This window comes from Bactrocera dorsalis, unplaced genomic scaffold (assembly GCF_023373825.1).
Source record: "Bactrocera dorsalis isolate Fly_Bdor unplaced genomic scaffold, ASM2337382v1 BdCtg052, whole genome shotgun sequence".
Lineage (NCBI taxonomy): Eukaryota > Metazoa > Arthropoda > Insecta > Diptera > Tephritidae > Bactrocera > Bactrocera dorsalis.
Window position 1 is genome coordinate 20,366 of NW_026038103.1, and position 12,322 is coordinate 32,687.

The 12,322-nt window shown below is 34.1% G+C and overlaps 3 protein-coding genes across 10 annotated transcripts; 2 read left to right on the forward strand and 1 right to left on the reverse strand.

Moving 5' to 3' along the window:
- The first annotated feature begins 278 nt into the window (after window positions 1–278).
- On the forward strand, window positions 279–8,243 carry LOC105231371 (protein Smaug). 6 transcript variants are annotated; one of them, XM_029552441.2, is made up of 7 exons: window positions 279–724; window positions 2,298–3,034; window positions 3,126–3,972; window positions 4,035–4,746; window positions 4,799–5,018; window positions 5,081–5,783; window positions 6,608–8,243. In XM_029552441.2, exons 2-7 carry the CDS (start codon window positions 2,370–2,372, stop codon window positions 6,647–6,649), a joined length of 3,189 nt encoding a protein of 1,062 aa, XP_029408301.2. In that variant the 5' UTR covers window positions 279–724; window positions 2,298–2,369; the 3' UTR covers window positions 6,650–8,243. The 6 variants fall into 6 exon arrangements, with proteins under 6 accessions (XP_029408301.2, XP_011210953.2, XP_029408300.2 ...); XM_029552442.2 differs by lacking the exon at window positions 279–724 and adding an exon at window positions 967–1,464 and having other exon boundaries at window positions 2,308–3,034; XM_019992145.3 differs by lacking the exon at window positions 279–724 and adding an exon at window positions 972–1,464.
- Window positions 8,244–8,365: 122 nt separating this feature from the next.
- On the forward strand, window positions 8,366–9,823 carry LOC105231370 (UPF0193 protein EVG1 homolog). Of its 3 annotated transcripts, none has more exons than XM_049461527.1 (4): window positions 8,366–8,431; window positions 8,518–8,717; window positions 8,804–9,178; window positions 9,232–9,823. In XM_049461527.1, the coding sequence occupies exons 2-4, from the start codon at window positions 8,543–8,545 to the stop codon at window positions 9,402–9,404; spliced, it is 723 nt and encodes a 240-aa protein (XP_049317484.1). In that variant the 5' UTR covers window positions 8,366–8,431; window positions 8,518–8,542; the 3' UTR covers window positions 9,405–9,823. The 3 variants fall into 3 exon arrangements, with proteins under 3 accessions (XP_049317484.1, XP_011210952.2, XP_049317483.1); XM_011212650.4 differs by having other exon boundaries at window positions 8,381–8,431; window positions 8,489–8,717; window positions 9,232–9,822; XM_049461526.1 differs by lacking the exon at window positions 8,366–8,431 and having other exon boundaries at window positions 8,444–8,717; window positions 9,232–9,822.
- A 161-nt stretch (window positions 9,824–9,984) lies between these two features.
- On the reverse strand, window positions 9,985–12,078 carry LOC105231369 (protein phosphatase methylesterase 1). The gene is made up of 7 exons (XM_011212648.3): window positions 11,728–12,078; window positions 11,448–11,646; window positions 11,277–11,386; window positions 10,913–11,224; window positions 10,603–10,848; window positions 10,391–10,548; window positions 9,985–10,329 (listed from the first exon to the last, which is right to left on the reverse strand). The coding sequence occupies exons 1-7, from the start codon at window positions 11,799–11,801 to the stop codon at window positions 10,178–10,180; spliced, it is 1,251 nt and encodes a 416-aa protein (XP_011210950.1). The 5' UTR covers window positions 11,802–12,078; the 3' UTR covers window positions 9,985–10,177.
- Between the last annotated feature and the right edge of the window lie 244 nt (window positions 12,079–12,322).

Genomic DNA, 12,322 nt, shown 5'->3' on the forward strand with positions numbered 1-12,322 from the left:
TTTAAAATATCAAAAAATTAAAGTGCGATCATCGCTTTCTTATTCAATTGGTTAATGCATTGCAACGCGCGTATGCATTTATTTCCATGCAGTGATTTGAATATATCGGAGTTTCGCGGTTTAGGGATATTTATAATTAAATAATAATAATAATAAATATTTTATTATATCTTTTTCGTTCTCTAGTGACGGTCCGTACAGAGAACGTATATCATATCAAATTTACGTTCTCTGTATCAACACTATAAATATGCAACTCTGCGCAAGTACGCGACCTAATGTCAAATTAGTAGATGTCTTTTTGTTGAACTTTCTATGAGTGTGAAAGAAAAATTTCATTAGTTAAGCTATAATTGTAATGTCTAAATATGTTGAGGATTTGTAAAGAATAAGTACAAAATTGGGATAAATCAAGTGTTAAACGAATTATCTAGACATTTGTTTCTAGCGGTAATGATTGATTAAAGGTTTATTTTGTAAAGCAAAAGACATGCTGCCTATTTGACGACAGGGCGGATTAAACGGAATACATTGCAAAGAAAACACGATGAAATTCAAGGTTTTCTCCGAGTGCGTTTTGTACTGAAATTTTACGTTAACAAAGAAGTATTAAGTCATAACGTAAAGAAACATATATTCATAATTAAACCATAAGGAAACTTGAAAAAACTTTTGAGATGGGAAAACGGATGGCAAATTCCTAAAGCAAACAACAACGACAGTGGTGAGTGAAATGATAAAGTAAATAGACTTTGCCAATTATGCATTAACCCCAACAACATAAGCATTTAGTATAGATTGAAGTGGAGATGACTGCGCGCGCAGCTCTCCTTTGTACTGTTTTTTTTTTTATCGCATGATACTATTCCCCTCGGAATCACTGTAATTTCTCTCCAGATGAAATTTAACGGTAACTGACTACCCGCAAAAGTAGTGTGGCGGACAGCGTGTTCCGACGCTGAAGTCAACGTCTTATGAGAAACATGTAAATTAGGTTTAAGTACCTGCATGCTAAAGAATCCATTTTAGAACATTTTTGGTAACTCGTTGATTCAAATGTACCGTACACTTAAGTCGATTTCTAAGAGGCCTTACTTATAGTTGCGCAATATCATTCCAAAGTTGAGAAAATAAAATCAGAAGACGCAAAATTTTGTATAATCTTAAAATTAAATGAGGACTGTTGATTTTGTATTAAATGTAGATTGTTCGCAATATTCCGTATGTTAAGTGATAATCAAACGATAGAAAATGCAAATATTGTTAGTATATGTGTTAATAAAATTTGCCAAATAGTCGTGTAAACAGCATAATTTGCGGGCAAAGTCAGACTGTCGTGACTAGCGACATAAAAGAAAATTGTCACCATTTTTGAAAGTTCTTTAAATGACAAATGACTTTAATTTCCAAGCGAAATTAATTATCATAAAATCTTAGCTCACTATATTATTCCCAATAATTTGTGTAAGTATGTATGTACATATTTTGAAAATAATTTCTCATCTTTATATTCCGGTTACAGTTTTATATAAATATTTAATTATATCATAAAGGTATAAAATGTTATAAAATCCTAAAATAAGTTGAAAATTGTAAAAGCAAGACAGGGCTTTTACAGTTTTAAACTTCTTTGAACTGTAGTTTATTTGTACTGATATAGTTTATTTCTAACTATTGGCAAATAGAAAACACGACTCCCTTTTTAATTTTAATCGGCATGAAAATTGAGATTAAATTTCTTACTCATGCCGATACCAAAGTTTAAGGAATAAAAGAACTACAGTCAATCCCGTTAAGTACCAACCCGCTTAAGTGCCATCCATCTTATAAGCCTGTGGTTTACTGCATCTCACACAATTTTATGCTTTTTTCAAAAAATTTACTATAAAACTTCCCCTCTTATGTACCACTTTAAAAACTTTGAAGGAAAGTTGAAATTATATTCAAGTTTCGTTGCATTAAACTTGAATCGATATTTTCAGCGTCGCTGGGTTAATCAAAATTTAATTTATAGATAATATGTAAAAAAACATCTTCATCTTTGGTTATGGCACTTAACCGGGATTATTGCAGTAAATTATATTTAATAAAAAAATTTACACTACAAACAAGAATATTTTCTACTTCTACACTCAAATTCTATTAAACATCCAATAAAACTTATGTATATACTATACATACATACATGTATAATTAGCCTAACAAAATCGGTTTAAAATTTGGTTAAGTATCCTAGTTATTACCGCCGATTTATACTAATTTATTAATTTAATTTTCTTAACAATATCTTCATTTAGAAATTTGCAGCGGATTTTAAATAGAATATATCAAGAAAATAATATATATATATAGAAGCATAAATAGCCATCATGAAATATATTACTACCGAAAAGAGTGGCAATAGCCACAATTTGTTTGCTACGAATGACGATATTCATAAACGGAATGATTATAGCAGAAATAGTCCCATAACATTTGGTGAACAAGTTACAACAGTAACGAGCTTTTTTGAAAGTTGGAATAATTGCGAACGAACCGTAGTTATGTATGCTCTGCTGAAGCGTCTGAGATATCCTAATTTAAAGTTCTTACAATACGCTATTGATCATGCTCTAACACAAAGTTTTAGCTCAGAAACTAATCTGAGTAGCGTACTCATCGACATGAATGCGAACAATCCTTCGTATTTGAAAAAACTATTAAACGCCTACAAGACGTTGCATTTGAACGACGCAGTGGATGCTCTAACTGCGGGTACATTAGACAAAGATACCATGCCCTGTTATGGTTCTGATTTTCAAATTACAAATTGCGATGAACGTAAATTGTACGAAAAAAAGAAGGAGATATTGATTGAGGTTTTAAACATGCTACCCCTCTTAAAGCCTGGAAATAATGACGCCAAATTAGTTTATTTGGCTCTAATCCCGTCGACAGTGCGAGACACCATGAATCAGCGTGTGCCCACAGAGTTGGTTCAGCAAATATTTTCGTACATGCTTATTCATCCTGCTATAAGCAACGAAGATCGAAGGTAAGTGTTTTTTTACATATAATATTTAATTAATATCTAACAGATCCAATATAAATGTTGTTATATATTTTGTATAATTAATGTTCATCAGGTCATTAAATGTTTGGTTGCGACACTTGGAGGATCATCTTATGGCTACTGATAAATTGGTAGAACCGAAAAAACGAAACAATAGTAGCATAAATCAAAGTTTGGGTGTCAGCTCGGATGCGTCCATCTCATCTGTTTCGTCCCTTACTTCGTCATCCATTTCCAATAATTCCATGTCATCTTCTGGGAGTTTCGCGCCAGGACACGGAATACCACCATTCACAAAGAGTCGAAATGCTGATTGGCAAACAATTGCTCCACCAAGCAAGAGTCATAATAATGTTCAACAAAACCCTATTTCACAACCAAATTCTCTACCTGACTGGACCAACTTCATGCGGAATAACAGTTGTATTAATAATTTGAGTGAAATAAGTTCGAGTAGTAGCGGCAGTAGTTGTACAAATCGACGCAACAGTAGCATTACTGATCAACTCTGTGATAATTTCAATGGTATTAATCTAAACGAATTAGGATCTAGTCAAAATAAATTGGGTTTGTCTTTGAACATTGCGACAATAGGTGTTGATTCACATGCGGAGGAGTCGTCATTAGTGAATGGTGTAGCTGCAGCAGCAGCAGCCACCACAAATACAAACCCAGTAATATCTGGCCTCTTTAATAACAGTAACAACCCAATTATAAATATATTGGGTAGCAATGGTCATAATGAGAATAATGTTTGCGAGAATAATAGCTATAGTAATTCCAACAACGACGAACACGATACATCGTTTTCAAAAAATGGCACAGAAATTATCGACTTTGAACCGCATATATCTATAAACGTTGACGATCAATGCATAAACGATTCTTCATCTTCCATTAATAATGATGCAAATCGAAAGGTAGTATACTTTTATTAATTTGTATGCTTTAATTTCTATAAAAGTTCATTTTATTTATTCAGTCGCTGCAGCCACAAATGGCCTACACATCAATGCCAATAAGTAATATGAGCAATTATGAGCAAACGGATATGACTCGCTGGAGTTTAGACAGCAAATTGACAGCGCTAAAGACACGCCGATCTAATAGTCTCACAACACAAACGTTATCCACATCGTCATCATCTTCGAATTCCTCCGTAATTACGGTTAACGACAATTGCTCAAATTCAAATGAAAACTTGGCGCAATTTGCAAATAAACCGCGGAGCTTTTCACTTTCCATAGAACACCAGCGTGGTGGCTTAGCTAACAGTGGTTCCGATACTCGTCTGGATGACTTTAAACCAGGTTATATAAAATTTCAAAGCCGAAATTTGGGCATGTCAAATATTGGATTGTGGCTGAAATCTTTGCGCCTACATAAGTACATTGATCTATTCAAAAACATGACATATGAAGATATGCTCTGTATCACTGAAGAATACTTGCAAGGCTTGGGAGTAACCAAAGGTGCATCGCACAAATTAGCAATATGTATAGAAAAATTGAAAGAGCGCACTAATCACCTGAGTAGATTGGAAGAGGATTTGGTAAATGGTCAAATAAAACTACAAACTGTAGTGGAGGACTTGGCAAGCATGGTACTTTCCCCAATGAAACCAATCGAAACTGGTGATGGCGGCTCAAATGAAGACAATGTTGCTCAGAAATTTCTGAAAGTCTTGGATATAGGTAATAAATTTTTATTATATAGCGAAATCGTTTCAAAACAAGATATTTACAGTTGGCTCGATGGTGCAACGTGAAACTAACGCCCCTCAAGATGAAGAAAATATCAACGTTTTAATGTGGGTACTAGATCGTGCCATACACAGTGAGGCTTTTGTGAACCATTCAAATCAACTGAAAGAACTGAAATTCAAACTTTCAAAATATAAAATATCAATTGGTCACAAGGCACACCACGTCAAAAATGGAAGCTCCGGAAATTTAAATAAATCTAGGTAAGTATTCAATAAATTCTCTACATTTAACATAGGCGTTTATGTTTAAATAAATCATCCAGATGGAGTGGTAAATCTCGTAAATGTGATATAAAGAATGGAAGTAATGACCGCATTAACCACAGAAAAAATTCAAATGATTTGCTCAACTTCTCTGGCAGTAGCATATCACAAAATCATCAGCATCAGCATCACCACCATGGCAGCCAAACACAATCGGTTGACTACGGAAGTATAGGCAGCAGCAACAGTGGAAATAATGGAAGCGCACAGCATCAATATAAAAGTTCGTCATATCCAAACTTCATGAACAACCAACAACACCAGGTCAAGCAACCACATCATAACCATCATTCACAATTATCACAACAACAACAACCAGATCAAAATACTATTTTGCCCCAGCATAGCCACTTTCCAACTTTGCCCCCACATCAGCATCAGCAGCAGCAGCAACAACAACAACATCGAAGATCTCTCAACAATTTAATATTAGTGTCAGGTGGAGCTCAACAACCCCAAAAAATGGTCTTTAAACCTGGTCAAGGAATTGTACCCGCAGGGCCACCATCAAGCGATAGTCACTTACGTCGAACTAGTATCACGGCAGCCATTGGCAACCAGAATTCTATTAATGCCAATTTAACTTCAACATATAAGACAAGTCTAGCGAATGTTAGCGGGATGGCCGATCCAGCACAGCAATCACAGAGCTTATCGCAACAGACCCAGCAACCGCAAAAGACAATGGCGGCAGTGGTTATGGTTAGTAGTGATGAAATTGGTGTAAGCGGTATGATTGGTCCCCAACAACCTCAACAGCCAAATTTATTAAACAATAACACCAGTATGTTAAATAATAACCTATTATGCCAACAGCAACAGCAAGAGTTGCAGCTACTTGCTGCAGCCGCAGCCGCAGTTGGCAATAGCTGTCGAAATAACAACTTGTTAAATTGTTTGTGCGATGTGAATAGAAATAGTAGTAATACTTGTAGTTGTGGTGTAAAAACTGTGAAAAATTGTAGCAATATGTCGACGCCATTCAATGAGGTGCACGGCGGTAAACAAAATGTACCCTTAGCACCCGCAACAACAATCCCTTCATTATCTAACATGAATTTACAAATAGTGGATAAAGTGCATATGAAAGGCCCATCGTCTAGCTCCGCCACTGTAGCCATGAACGACATTAATAGTTTAGATCAATTGGAGACGCTGTGCTTGCAAATGACCGAGCAAGCCATCAACTGAACTTGTTAGATTTTATACTAGTTTGTTGAGTACTTCATTTAAAAATATTATATATGCAATCGTAGTTAAAATTGTGCATCTATTAATATTGTATTTGTTGTATTTCGGTTGAAACTTGATATTTGTTGTAGATATTTGGATTATAGCTTTCAATTCGGCTCTTACTAACCTGAACGGGGTAGCATATAATTTTGATTAATATTAGCAAATCGACAATATAAGAAAAAAATTAATATACTTTATGTAGTTATGTGAAAATATTGCTTTTGGCTAGTTACTCTTTAAACTACATTGACGGTAATTATTTGTTTTATTTATGTATTTCATTGATATAGGAAAATTTTTCAAAGTTCGAGCAACATTTCACATTATTCTAGAATGCGCATTGAGAAATTAAGTAATCACATGGAACCTCTGGAAAGCGACAGAAAACACAGTTCGGTGAATTTTGTGATTATGATGGCCGACCATGTCGTTCGAAATAATGTAAATGTTCCAATTACAATTTACCAAATTAACAAAAATAGAGCCTAATTAGGAAAAAATGCATCGCGACAATGAGACTGACTAAAATTACTTTCTGGTACTAAGATATAAACGATTAAAACGCTTATAAACACTATTGACGCTCAATTGTTGACATTTATTCAAATTGAATACACAGGAGTTTCATCAACTTCAGGCAAGTCTCTCGTACGGAATGTAATTGCTGAATTTAATTTTAATTAAAAAAAGAAAAAAAAGTTAAATACTAAAATATTAGACAACTTTAGATGACACGATACACTTTGAATATTTTGTCTTATTAATAAACACTGTGCAAAGCTGAACTTTGATTTTAACACTAGGTATGTGTGCATATATTCGCTATACGACAGTAGTATGTAAGATATCAAATAGATTAAAAGAAAAAAACTATTGTTAAGCTGAAATTATATAGTCCTACAGCAATATTTGTAAACTTCTTGTCCAGCATACCGACATAATGAAGTAACTTAAGAGTTGTCTTTATATACATATATATATATAATTATATATACTGTTATAAGCCTTATGATCCAATGAATTGTGAGCTAAACCTCACGCTAATGAATGCTGCGCAAGTTAGGCCAAATTTATATTTATAGAGACAAATCCCTCTTAAGGCCCGGGCTGCTGTTTATAATTTAATTTGTAAAATCAATTTATTTAGCAATTTTATTTGTTTATATTGTTATATTGTATCGTAATTGTATTTATATTTGTAATTGTATATACGTACATACTTACATATGTTTGCCTTTTAAATGTATGTGACACTAGAAAAATCATGAGAATTAGGAAGATCACCGAACAAAGAGTTTACACAAATACACTTTCGTCTGGCGGCTAAACACACGCGTTTGTGTATGCCATTATGCCAAGCAACGCATGATTAGTTTATATAGGAACTGAAATCGCCCTGCATAAGAACCAATTGACTTGAGTTTTTGAGTTGGATAAAACTTGTATGCAAGTTGTGATCCACTGAGCACGCACTGTAGTAAAATTTTATGATTATTTTTATATGTTAGAACAAATTTTTTCTATCCCTAGCTAACAGATTAGTTCGGCCGATACCTTCATTTTTTTCTTATCGAGTGCATGTCATACATTTTTATAAAATATTAAACAAAAAATTACATTCGAAGGCAAGCGCAAATAGTAAAGAAATGCAGAGCAAAGGACGATAACACATGCTAAAGCTTGTATTTAAATAAGAACTATTGACAATTTGTGTTGAGAAAACTAAAATAAAAAAATATCAGTCAGGTATATCATGTTAGTTAATTTGTTAATAATTTGTTTATTTATGAAACTGTATGTTAGATGAATAAGAAAAATTAAAATAACTAACGACATACGAATCTTGTATCTTTGTGTAGTACAATAACAAATTTAAACAGATTTAATATCTAATATCGACATAAATAAAGTCTATTTGGATAACTATTCTGTGTTTTCCTTTCTTTATAAGAGAATAACACCGCTGTTTATGATGATAGGACCACAAAAAAAAAAACAAATATGTATAAAATGAGTGTTACCATGGTGTTAAAACACTCTCTAAACAGTTTGGTTATTCATTCACATGGATATGGTAAAGTACTGTTACCTTATTTGAGCTACTGAAAATATAAGTATGATTTCAAAAAATTGTCAATTTGCGAAATTTTTATTTTTATACATATTCGTAGATTGTTATAAATCTGTTTTTGTTAAATAGACCGGTGTATGCGTGGATATTTAAAATGGAAAAAACTCGATGTGTGGACAAAATCACAAGGAGTCCTATGCAGGATAACGGAAGGATTATAAGTACGGACAATAAAGCCATTATGTGGCCAAGTGAACGCATTGCCCAGGGAGGAATGTTTCACAGTCCTAAAATAGAGTACAGCAAAGAAACTGCGGATTTATTGAAAGGTTGTTGATCAAAGAATGATCATATATACATACATACATAAGTACATTACATGTGCATATCATATTTATATATTATGTTGCCTTAGCACTTATGGCTGAGTCCAAAATGTCAATGCTGATGCGGAAAAAAATCAACTATCACTTACGAAATGGGGAGCCTTTGCCGAAACCTGAACCTCCACCTATAAACACAAAAGATCCAGAAGCTGGTGCGCTAGATATTCTGCAACGTGCTCATCTTGCTAAACGGAAGAGCCTTGAACAGATTTTGGCTAGTGATGCCTACAAGTTACCCTCTTACCGTCCGAGGCCAACGAATAGGATGCCTACAGAAAAAGAGAAGAAATTACTGCAAGAGGCCATGTCAGGTATGCGCCTTGCAGAGACGTCACTGAAGGCAAAACGTAAGCCACGAATTAGAACGGACTCCCATGCTTCAGAAGAAAATATAATTGATGAGCGTAAATTTCTGACGCATAAAAATTGGACACGTATATTTTACATATTTTTATAGTTTTAGAACAAATTAATGAGCGCGCAAACTGGTTGGCTGAAATGGAAGAATTAGGTGAAGGCAAGCGCTTCAGGAATGAGGTTCGTGAACAAATAGCGGAACGACTTCGTCATATAAAGGCGCTTGAAACGAAAATTCAAATTAAAAAGAGTGGTATTCGGTTCGTGGAGTAAAGGTGCACATTTTTATTCTGTACACAAAATTAATATAAATCAATATAAATTAACGGTGCCAGCTTTTAACTCAGTATTAAAGCGCAAGGCTAACTTGTGCAGTAAAACTTGGTTGGAAGCTCAGGCACTGTTTCCACCTATAACTCCCTGTAACCTATATTAAATCAAAATTGATCTAAATAGTACAAGTACATATATATATTTTCATATACACATAACAATATTGAGCATTTTGCAAGCACATTTCATTAGTTGTTACTATATCCTTTTCATATTTAAATTTACCAAGATGTAAGAATATTGAGCGAACCTTTGTCCAATTATACTTATTGCTAAACATTAAAAAATTTATTGGAAATTTATGCTTGTCTTTGAGCAACACAAAAATCTGAAGTCATACAAAGTAAATGTGAATCGCCAAAATAGGTGTAAGCAGTTAATTTAATCACCGAACTTTTTCCCTAATATTTGTGTCAATCACACATCACCATTTAATTACTAGAAAGTTTGCTTCGACTATTGTGGGACAAATGGAAGGTAGTTACCAATACACAAGGACGCAAAACAGTAAAAAAAAATATTGTGTAACTGCAATAAATAATTTATTTGTTATATTGTATTAGTAGCACATGCTTTAAATTTTAGTTTTCCGCATATATTTCTGTTTCTCTATGTGAAATATACTTTCCGAATTAGATCTTTGAATTTGATTGCATTCTTAATGAATCCTTTTTTAAACCAATTTTCTCTAATGCTAATTGGCACGGTAAAAATTAACATGCTGGCAAATGAAAATGAAATTCGCCAACAGCTTCTGCAAATCGATTGCGTATAAGATAGCCACTAATAACCTCGGCAACCTCATGTGGACGATCTTCATGAACAGCGTGTCCACATCGCGCCAGCACTTGCATTTGAAAACGCCCTGTTGAAAATATAACAACACTAAGCTCTTTTCCATTGAAGATATGTATGTATGTAAATACCTTGCATTTGACCAACAGTTAACGCCTTATCCAAACCATCAATGCTGGCCAGTAATAGTTGTTTCGGGACACGTAAATTTAAAAATTTTTCGCTTAAACCGGTAAACCAACCAACCCAGTATTTTTCTGATTTGGACAGATCAATGCGCCAAGTATACCTAGTAAAAATGGGAAAAATTGTACACAATCTTTTTGAACGTATGTAGAAGTACCTTTTCGGAGATTCAACATGTCCAATAAATGGTTTTTTAAAATCTGATGAATCCGAGCTACTATCATTTTCTCCCCCGAGTGCGGTACTAGCAGCTGAAGTGACGGAATCACCTCCATTATCGTTGCCCATTTCTTCATCTTCGGAAATACTGAAAGGATGTGTAAAGTTACTTGTTGAGGCACTGTCCTCGATTTCATCTTCAGACAATGGTAGTTCGTTAGTGGCTAGCTGCTGCGTTGCACAACTGAAAATACACACACACAGTATTTATTAAATATCGGTCTAAGCAAATAAATTTAAACAATTACTTAATGATTTGACCAGGCATTGAAACTTTTGCGCTCTCTACATTTCTTATTTGGCCACTTCTAATACACCATTCTATAGCATTTGGAATACTTTTAAAGTGAGTGGGACGTGAACGTAGAAAACTTTGCATGCTAGCCAAAGCTTCCATAGCGGTTCCTTCGACCACATCAATTACAGTTATACCAATTATACTTGGCACAATTGCCTTGTGCGCGAAATGAACTGCAATAGCACCTCCCATCGAATGACCAACAAGGTAGATGGGAGGAATATCTTCTTGGTAAAGCTGCAATACTAGGTCTCCTATATCCCTACAAAGAAAAGTATTTGTACATATATTTTTTTATTGTACATTATGTATACTTTGCAAGTGTATCTGACGAAAGATCGTCATCGAGTTCTGTCTTAGTGTCGCCATGACCTCGTAAATCGATTGCAAGACACTGGCAATGAATAATGCGAGTTATTTCCACCTTAAACAAATATAATTCCGATTAGGATAAAAATTTCATTATATGTACAACATTAACTTACGCAAAAATGCGACCATGTCAGACCAGAATATCCCCCTCCATGTAGAAGGAGTAGAATCGGCCCAGGTTTCTGTGGGGCTTTTGTGCGATATATACGGAAAGTACGATTCTCGTCTAAGACCACGTCTTCTTTTTCAGCAAAGAATTCACTCCAGAGTGCCGGCTTGAAATCCCGAATTCGGGACTTTTTAAATGAGTCACTATAATAAATTTTAATTTTACATATGTTTGGTAATAGCCGAATATGAAATATAAAGACTAGGAATAAAATAATAGATTACCTTCTTCCAATCCGACCACCAGGTATTGTAGGCGGTAGTCTATTTTTGAGAATAGTGCGTTGCAAATTTGACATTTTTAGGCTCTTACAAATGTTATGTCCGCAATTCTCATTTGATTGAAAGAGTGCTTATTATATTTTTACTTGCAACTCAAAGAAGCCTCTCCAGTTTATTCCTTGCTGTTATAACAGGACACTTCGTTTCCGTGCCTCACAGGCCTTTATAAATTTTTAAATCGTATATAAGAGAATTGAATCAACAATAATAAAACAATTTTAGCAATTGTAATCTACTCTACGAATTTGTAGATTTTTCAACTTCTGCTCGTTTTACATCTTCGACTGCAGGGATGCAAAAAAAGGTTCTTTGCAGTTTTCAATACTAAAACTCCCTTTCGGGTGTTTCAAAAAGTTTGAAAAAAATAAATATTTTGTTAAAAGTTTCCTTTTGATTTAATTAAGTCTCCTTAATACTACAAATGATTGATTGATTATAAACGTTTAAACAATAATTTGCGTTAAGAATGTTTATACTTTTTCACCTTATTGTTTCGACGATATTCCCATTGTCTTCCCATTAGAGAAGTTCTGATAGA

What these genes read in the sequence shown, in the direction of transcription:
- LOC105231371 (XM_011212651.4), top strand. Translation starts at nt 2,370, where the DNA reads ATGAAATATATTACTACCGAAAAGAGTGGCAATAGCCACAATTTGTTT. An exon ending in ATAATGATGCAAATCGAAAG is followed by an intron (nt 3,973 to 4,034) that starts GTAGTATACTTT and finishes TTATTTATTCAG; the next exon opens with TCGCTGCAGCCACAAATGGC. An exon ending in TCTGAAAGTCTTGGATATAG is followed by an intron (nt 4,747 to 4,798) that starts GTAATAAATTTT and finishes AGATATTTACAG; the next exon opens with TTGGCTCGATGGTGCAACGT.
- LOC105231370 (XM_049461527.1), top strand. Translation starts at nt 8,543, where the DNA reads ATGGAAAAAACTCGATGTGTGGACAAAATCACAAGGAGTCCTATGCAG. An exon ending in AACTGCGGATTTATTGAAAG is followed by an intron (nt 8,718 to 8,803) that starts GTTGTTGATCAA and finishes ATGTTGCCTTAG; the next exon opens with CACTTATGGCTGAGTCCAAA. An exon ending in AGAAAATATAATTGATGAGC is followed by an intron (nt 9,179 to 9,231) that starts GTAAATTTCTGA and finishes ATATTTTTATAG; the next exon opens with TTTTAGAACAAATTAATGAG.
- LOC105231369 (XM_011212648.3), bottom strand. Translation starts at nt 11,801, where the DNA reads ATGTCAAATTTGCAACGCACTATTCTCAAAAATAGACTACCGCCTACA. An exon ending in GGTGGTCGGATTGGAAGAAG is followed by an intron (nt 11,647 to 11,727) that starts GTAATCTATTAT and finishes AATTTATTATAG; the next exon opens with TGACTCATTTAAAAAGTCCC. An exon ending in AACTGTTGGTCAAATGCAAG is followed by an intron (nt 10,330 to 10,390) that starts GTATTTACATAC and finishes TATTTTCAACAG; the next exon opens with GGCGTTTTCAAATGCAAGTG.